A 9,041-nucleotide genomic window follows, 5' to 3' on the forward strand; every position below is an offset into this window, starting at 1 on the left:
TGCAGTGTAAACAATTATTCTGACATGAACCCATGTAGACCCTTTTGGACAAATATATATTGTATAGATGCTCTCCATCACAGGAGGCTGGACTTGATGGTCTAGGAGGTCCTTGTCAATCCATGTTTTCTGTAGTAAAACCTGGCACTTACGTTGTCCAGGTGTAACAGATGGCACGAGACAGAAAAGAGAATCAGGTTCCAAGGCTTTAAAGCTTCCTTTATAATTACAATAAACCTAAAGTGAACTAAATCCCCTTTCCTGACTTTGTACACTTCTCACAGTACCACAAGGAGCAGACTGTTAATCACAATTACATTTAAAAGAAGAGACAATCTTTGGCAAATGCCTTACAGTGCTGGAGCTAAGAACACCCGAAGCAGGGGAACCGTCAAAACCACAGCTTGCTTGCTTGTTCCATGTCTACTTCAAATAAACTCACGTAAAGTTGATCGTGAACGTTGGCACCGTGCTTCAACAGAGTATCCGCCACTTTTGCATGCCCATATTGACAAGCTGCTAGCAGAGCAGTGCCTCCATCCTGCAAACAACAAAGAATGGGTACAGTAGGAAGAGACGTCAAATGCTATACAGAATTAGGTGCCTAAACATTTCATGGCTCTGTCACTAGAAGAATTCTTATTCTGAGGTTTCTTCAGTGAGGGATAGAAACAAAGACAACTCTGTTCTGAATTCCCCTTCCACACTTTCCCTTAGGAGAAGATTTACTTCCTTCCCTACTCCATCTTTCTACTTTCACTTTCACACATATAGCACTCAGCTTACCTACTCCTGCCCTGTCCCACTAGGTTAATGCCAGCACATCAAACCCAGTGAACTAACAGTCGCTTGCCACTGATCTCACCTTTAACAGCCACTACGTCTGCCTCAGTTTCAATTCCTCTTTTACCACAGTGCAATGTCCTGTTACATCTTGACTCCCACCTGCTAATTCCCTGCCTGAGAAGCAAAATAGGCAAGACATGCTTCCAGATGGAATGTGTTTCATAGGCGTACAAGTTCAGAGATCAAACTCAAGACTGCAAGCATAAATCCCTGCTGTTTCAGCTAAAGAATCCATTTACTTAGGTGTGAGGAATCACGCGTTGTTACAGTCCATGTCTGTAAGCCACTAGGGGGAAAAAGGACTGCATACATTAAGCAAGTTTTTGGAGCTCTCTCTTAATGGACCAACAGTATAGCTGGCAAAGAAGTTAGACGAGCTTTGGGGCACAAAGAGCCCTTCCTCAGGGCTCCAAAGTGGCTCTCCAAAGGGCACTCTGCACCAAAGGCTAGGGACAGGCATTACACACAAACTAGTTTAAGTGATGAGAAACTGGTTTAAACCTGTAACATAACAGAAGCTCAGTGCACATAAACCAGTTTCAAAACGGCTGAAACTGGTTTAAGGTAAAGCTGGTTAAATGTAGTATCAGAGACTTAACTGATTTGGGTCAAACCGTTTTTATGAAACTTCTGTCCCAGACCCCTTCCTGGTTCAAGTTATATACAGTCCCCCAGCATCGCAGCATGCTTTCCAGCCCTGGGCTGGGCTGTGCTGTCTGCTCCAGCAAAGAAGGGTTGTGGGGAGGAGGGGGAGGCAGGGACTGCCCCCCATGCGAACCCCAGGTGGGGTCTGAGGCCAGGGAAGGGGGTTAAACCCACTGCACCCACCCTGCACTCCCCCCCAGTACAGAGTTGCCCTGCTGCTGAATTTGCTGAAACCTACTACTGGATGCACCTGTGGGCTACAAAAGGAAGTGATATGCAGGGATCCTGGTTTTTTCCTATACAAAAAAAAATCCATTTTCAGTTTTTAAAAAATTAAGCCAAAATCCACATCTTTCCATGATTAAAATGAAATACCACTAATATATAGATATATACCAAAAATTGGGGATTTTTTTTTTAATCGGAGAAAACCAGGATCTCTGCTGATCATAATAGTAGATTCTTCTCTCCTACATGAAGCACCTAGTGCTACTGCTGAGGCATGACACTCATTTTGGAGGTTTTACAGAAGTTAGCTGACAGCAAAGAAGTGATGAAAATGCACAGATACAGGGTTTCTCTTAGCTCTGAGGTGGAGTGTACTCTAGTTGGCATAGACCCACTGTCCATCTCCACCCAAATTGACCCCTTCTGCCCCATCCTGTCCAACTTGTTTCTTTGTCCTATTCCCAGCCTATTATATTTACCTGTCTAGTGACAGTTTCTATTCCTCAGGTTTCTCATCCCAGTCTCCTCATGCAGCCTTAGCTGAACTAACTCATTGTGGCTATCAGTAACCACTCTCTAAATTTACACACACTCTCCTAATCTCCCTTGCTTCTCCAATGCCTCACAAAGCAAACAAGCTTTAACAGTGAGAAATTGCTACTCTAATATTCTAAGAATATTAATTGGTATTACTGTAGTAACAATGGTATAATACTGGTCAGTGAAGACAGTTTACTATATCACTGTAGGGAGTCATATGACTTTTCTTTATCAATATATTGATCTAATTTAATAGAGGACTACTGGAAATAACAGGCAGGAGGGTAATACAATGAATCCCATCATAACACACACGAAAGATAATGGAGAGACACATTAGCTTCAAGGATGATAGCTTCTCCAACACCTCGTAAGCCTTATTTTGCCAGTGTTGAAAGTTAACAGAGTAAGGCCCCCCTGGCAGGTGTTACTCTTATTGCACAATGAACCTATTACTCCCACAATAAATTGTAACTTGCCACACATTCAAGCAATTTATTGCATGATAAAATTGGCAAACCAGCCTCAAAAATGTAACTCCTTATATATAGAACATCTTAGTGGCAGGCTTGTATTGTGCTTTAATTTGGCATGCTACACACAGATTGATAGGGCTTGGCTGGGTCCTCTGGCATCCCAGAGTAAACAGCTTCCTGCCCCTGTCTCCCCTTTTGGTAAACTGAGGCTGTGGTCATCCCAATTTTCTGCAAAGGGAGTCTTCCTGGCCAGAGCCAAAATGCTCCAGTTTTGTGCAAGGAGCAGAGGACATTCCCTTTGAGCTGAAGCTGTCTTGGGCATTCCCACGATAGGTCAAACAGCACTGGTTCTGCCCCCCACCCTTTGTATAGTCCTGGTCACTCTGGTTCTGTGCAAGAGACAGGGGAGCAAAGGTCATAGACCACAGATCAGATGACTGGAGGAACAAGTCCTATTCCCCATTATACAGGCATTCACTCCACAGCAAAAGGGGGAGAAGGGGCAACCTGGATCCACCCCTAACAGCAGCTCTCCAGCTACTCCTGGCAAGTATCAGCAGGGCAAGCTCCTGTGCTACTTTCGTCCCTGCAGACAGCCAGGTACATTTTCATCACATGACAAAATTCCTCAGTACCTGTTGCATGATGGGAATAACATCTGCCAGGGGCCTAAGTGGCTATAAATGTTTAAGAAGTGACTTTTTCTTTGAGAAGGAAGATCAAAAGCAGCTTTTAAAGGCTGTCTCCCTGAAGGAGATGGGGGAGAAATGATTTGTGACTTAATGGAACAGGCATGTCACTGAAGCCCTACAAGTGCTGGGAAGAAAGAGGCAGTCTATAGAACAGCTTCTATAAGCAGCTCAAATTTACCAGGATCTCTATGTGGAAGACAAGCTCCTAGTAAGCCAGATGTGCACAATCTGCTTATTGTTTTAAGACCCGTGTTCTGGGTTCTCAATAAATACTACTTTATTTTAAGAATGCTGCTCGATTGCTGGATACTATTGGCATGGCTCCTGGAGGGAACCCAGCTTCAGGGACTGAACCAAAGACACATCCACTGAGGTAATCACACCTTCAGACTTCGGCCCAATTTTGAATCTGAGAATGGGATTGCTCTGCAATTTCACCCTGAAAGATGAGATGGCTCAAGGCCTGTGCCTCTCCTGGGGTGTGCTCCACAGAGCAAAAAGGTTCAGAGCTAAGTTTACTTTTTTCAGCCTATTTCCCAAAAAATAAATCCAGTTTCAGAAAAAGTTGAAACTTTTCAGTTTTGGGCTGAAATTGATGAACAGTCTCAGGAAAAAAAAAGAATATTTGATAAATGTCAAAATATTTCATAGTCCACAAGGGAACTTAGGTAAATAAAGAAGGCACTTCCCCCCCTTTTACATATTATAACCGAGTGATTTTAGGCACTTACCTGGAATATACAAGACCAGATTCAATGAAACTTTCTGACAGACTTGGAGCAGGTATTTGAACCCTAGCTCCCATTCCCAGAGGATGCCCTTACAGCTGAGCAATAGGAAAAGTCTTTAATTCTCACCTATTGAAAAAGTGTCCCCCTTGGTATTAACACTTAAAAAAGCACTGGGACAAAAAGAGTGCAAGCAACTCTTCAGCCCAGTGATTTGACAGCTCACTTGATAGGTAGGAGACCTAGGTTCTAATCCTTGTTCCAAAGTTTTATGCAAATATATATTGTATGCATATTTTGTATATTTCTGTATTGACATATATTCATTTTATACACACACACATATATGTTGATCTCCTCAACACACACACACACACCCATTATATTTTATGCAAAGCAGAACAGCTTCAGCAGAAATGGTTGACAAGTTATTTGTACAGCTCTAGTCGGGGTAGTTAAATCCAGTAAGTGTGACAAACCACTCTCAGCTTTGTTGGATCAAAATGGGGAGCTGAGTCCAGGATCCTTTACTGAAAAACACCATGTTGTAAGCCCCATTATGCAGAAGGACTGCCAAACCACTGAAACATATATTGCCCATTAAAAGAAGACACAACCCAAAATCAATCAACCTTTGGTCCCTCCCTTCTCCTGTCCTCATTCATCTTCCTTCCTCCTTTTTGCTCCTTTTTACCTTCTACCTTGCTATCTCTCCTCTTCAACTTGACCCCCTTCCTTGCATGACAGCAAAGTGTGACTATTGCTGACCTGTAGGGAGAGCAGGGTGCTGAAATGAAGAAAGGAGGGCAGGAAATAAGACAGACAGGGTTTTAGAGCCTGTTTCCCTTTCAGCCATTTAACATCATCTTTTATTTGCTTTTGTGTGTTTTCTTCTCCCCTTTCATGTACATTTTGGAATACTGACTTTTGCTGAAAGGAGTGAAGAGCTGAGGCAGCATCTTTTTTTACTGGCAAACAGCTTGGAAAGTCTGAGTACAGCAGCAATTCAGAGCAAAGGGATATGTATAATCACGGCACAGCTATTAAGAAATAACTATTCTGCAAGTACAGACATCAGACGCTTACAACCAGAAGGCACCAGAGATTGTGTAACTGAAAGGAAACTGTATAGCCAGGCATTATTAACTGTCCTGCATCTGTGCACACTGCTTGCCTGAGACAATTTCATTTCAGTATGAACTCCCAGTTCTTGTAATCCCTTACTTTCAATATTCCACCAGATTCCACCACCTACAGAACTCAGATAACACTGGATGATACAGAGCCAGCCCTCCCGGGCAGCCTCCTACAGGTTTTCTCTTCTCCTCCTATCTCAAACAGTGCCCCTGTAAACATTCAGGATAACAGCACCTGACACAATCGTGTTACCTGGTCTGGTGCTGTTCTGGAATTCCTCAGGCCATCCTCCTACCTCTCACATCTCTCCCTCCAGACGCCAGTGATTTCCCTAACATCATTACCTAAAAATCCCCTGGAATTATGCCATTTTAGAACATGCATTTTACCAAAAGGAACTGGTCCTGAACAATCAGGTCAAGACTTGAAAAACTAACTCTCCATTAATATTTGGCTTGTGGATTGCATTGCTCAGGAAACATGCAATTAAGGAAATCCCTTTTATGAACCTTTTGTTATGTCCCATTTCAAATTAATGAAACAAGCTCAGGATAGCAAAATAGCAAAGACCTCAAAACATTCTGATTGGTGACATTAACATCAGAATAACAGTGAAGCTTGGTTACAGCTTTCTCAAGAATCATAACATTCATTTGCCTTTGTAACACCAGCAAGTACAATATAAGTGACTTAGAAGGAATATTTGGTAATTGCCTGTTCTGGCTATCAAAGCTGGTCTCAACTCAGACTTGCTGGAAAAGCCTAAGGAGTGGTGAGGCTTGAATGTCCACATTAGGTATTTCTCCAAGATGGTAGTATCTGAATGACACATATGGTAATTAAAATTTAGGGAAAAAAATTGCCATTACATGGCCGAACAGATCTATTTACTGCCGTGTGTTTGATTTGTTGTTATCAGGGATGCACCAATAGAGATTTTTTTGGGCCAATACCAATGGCTGATTTTTAACAAGCCATATCAGCCGACACCAATCTGATTGCCAATATGCAGCCAGGCAGCTTGGAGGGCAGCATCCAGCTGGTAAGTCTGTTGTGGGGGAAGGGGCAAGGGAAGGGGCAGATCGAGGCTCCTGTGGTGATGGAGGGAGTGGGGCTGGGGCAGACACTGCACAGCCAGGGCGGGACATGAGATAGTGCTGCAAACAGCTTGTCTGTGGGGGAGCAGCTCCTGCCACTGCACGCACCCCAGGAGGGCATAGGGGCCGTGTGCCCCCAGGGCTGTGGGGGGCAAGAGCAGGCTGCCGCTGCAGGCTGGGTCCAGAGCAGCACTGGGCTCTTCCTGGTTGGGGGTTGGGCCGGGCTGCCCTTGGGGCAGGCAGCAGCAGTGCTGGGAGCGGGGCTACAGGGGGGCTGAAGCCCCCCCCCCCCAAATTTGCTATAGCCCTCCTCCCAGCACACTGCCATGTGCCCTGAGTGCAGCCCAGCCCTGCCCAGCCCCCCACCCTGGGAAGAGCCCAGAGCTGGCCCCAACCCCAGCCCACAGCAGCAGCCCGCCTTTGCCCCGCACACAGATCCAGAGGCACACGCCCCCCATGACCTCCTGGGGTGCGTGCAGTAGCAGGAGATGCCCCTCACTCCGTCCCTTCCAGATGAGCCACTTGTGGCTCTATTCTGTGCCCCAGCCCCTCCCTCACCGCAGGGGCCTTGATCTGCTCGTCCCCCGCAGCACCCTTTCCCTCACAACAGATTTACCAGCTGGACCCGGCTACTCTCCACACTGCCAGTCTGCACTCCTGGCCACTTGCATGCTGTGCTGTAGCTGCGCACATGCGCAGGGCATTTATTGGCGACATTAATATTATTAATATTATTAATATTACTATTGGCGACATTAATAATCAGACACATCAGCTACTACAAGCTGACTGCCTATACTGTCAGTTTTCTCCGATCCAAAATGGGACAGATGTATTGGTGTACCTCTAGTTATTATAATTTCTTGTCCTCATTTACTGTGGCAAAGCTTTTGCAAACTGACTAATTTTGTAATGGGCTTTCATATAATCAGGCTCAGGCTTAGTCTTCTTCCAGTGTTTAATTCTCAACTGACTACCTTCATTGTAAAGAGCAATCTTATCTCTGACTCACCAAGGGTTTCACTGGGAACTTCTAGTTTCCTTTTTAGCTGCACCATGTCAGAGGGGGCTGCTGCTTTGGTGGATCTTGAGTGGATAGGTGATTCCTTAATGTCCTAAACCAGAGACATTTACATTTTAGACTGGGATCCTGAACTGACAAGAACTGGAGAGCCTGTGGCTGATGCAAGATACTGACTTGGTATATTCCCCTTTCTTTTCTGTGCTAAAACTTGGGCTTTTGCATTCTAGACAAGCTGGATTTCTTGTTGCACCCACCATTAGCCTCAGCTACAGTGAGTTGCAGAAATTCATTCTGGAATTTTCAAACATAAAAATCACTGGGGTGAGATCTTTGCCCAAAAAAAGGACTATAGTCTCTAGGCAAGCAGCAGGTAAAAGAAGGCCACTACCATTCCTACGTTGGTGTCCAGGATTAATGATGCATCCCATAAGGCCATCAGGCTGTATACCACAGCCAATGGAAAACACACACTTTTGATGAATGGAGGTATCAGTAGGATGGCTCCTTCCTTCTGATAGTAACTTTTACACACCAGTATCTCTTTAATTTTGCTCAGGTTCAGCTTGAATCAGCTGGTTTCCATTCAGTGTCTGATTTCTTAGGCATTGTGAACTTAATGCCAAAGGCAACCATAATGTGGAGCTCACTGTCACCAAACTTAGCTTTTGGGGAGACTGTGAGAAGGGGAGACACTAGTGACTGCTGAGTAACTCCACATGTGATACTGGGGAATTAGAAGACACTGAGTATTTCTTCAGCTTCTCCCTAAGTACTCAGTGTGGCTCCTTTCAGTGATCTTCTCCACTGGTGGGTTGGTGCTGCCTTCCAAATAAAACCTGCCTGGTGCTTTACTAATGGCAGATGTATTCTGTGTCTGTCTTCTCCACAGCGATCTTAAGCAATACTTGTTTGCTTAATAATGTACTGAAGATACACAAGTAAGATTCAGAAGCTTGTTTCTTGATAAATCCTGTAATGAGGCCAGATCAGAGCCCTGGGCCTACCTAGTCCCAATCAGTGAACTAGGGCAGTCCATCCCTGAGGCTGCAGGGAAAAAGGCACCAGCTGCAGTGAGCCCAAATCAGTGCCTAGCACACTCCTAATGTAATGAGGCAATGAGGGCAACTAATCCCATGAGGCGACAGGTAACAGGCTCCACCTAATCCGGCCTTTAAAAGCTAGGCCTGCAGTGCTCTATCTGGACAAAGATTAAGGTACTTGTTCTAGATCTCCGAGTGATTTCTTGCTTTCTCTCTTATCAGATCTCTGGCTTTATCTCCTAGTTCTGGTTTTGACTTCTGGCATCTCATGACTTTGTTCCTGATTCTGGCTTTGGCTCTCAACTTCATCAAATTCTGATCCTGGCTCTGGCATCCAAGTCCAGCTCTAACAGACTCTTAGCCCCTGCAGAGCAGGCCTCCCAAAATTTACCCATCTGTTGGGTGACTGCTCCCAGCTGCCCATTCCCTGGTCCCTAGCAAAATCTTTCTGGACTGTTATGGAAGGTGAGATGTAAGGCTGACCTCCACAACTTGAAAGTTATCATGCAAAAGATTACTATGCACTACAAACATTAGCCCAGTGTGTGATTTTTTTTTTTTTTTTTTTTAAACCTCAGTAGAGGTAAA

At 44.7% G+C, this 9,041-nt stretch overlaps 1 protein-coding gene across 1 annotated transcript in view; it reads right to left on the minus strand.

Moving 5' to 3' along the window:
- ANKRD29 (ankyrin repeat domain 29) overlaps positions 1 to 9,041 on the minus strand; it is a 71,986-nt gene that overhangs the window by 29,888 nt on the left and 33,057 nt on the right. Inside the window, exon 6 of the mRNA XM_019518861.1 lies at positions 443 to 541. Coding sequence (XP_019374406.1) covers positions 443 to 541 — 99 coding nt within the window. The remainder of the gene's footprint in view (positions 1 to 442; positions 542 to 9,041) is intronic.

This window comes from Gavialis gangeticus, unplaced genomic scaffold (genome assembly GCF_001723915.1).
Source record: "Gavialis gangeticus isolate Ggan-Ray unplaced genomic scaffold, GavGan_comp1, whole genome shotgun sequence".
In the NCBI taxonomy this organism is placed as follows: Eukaryota; Metazoa; Chordata; order Crocodylia; family Gavialidae; genus Gavialis; species Gavialis gangeticus.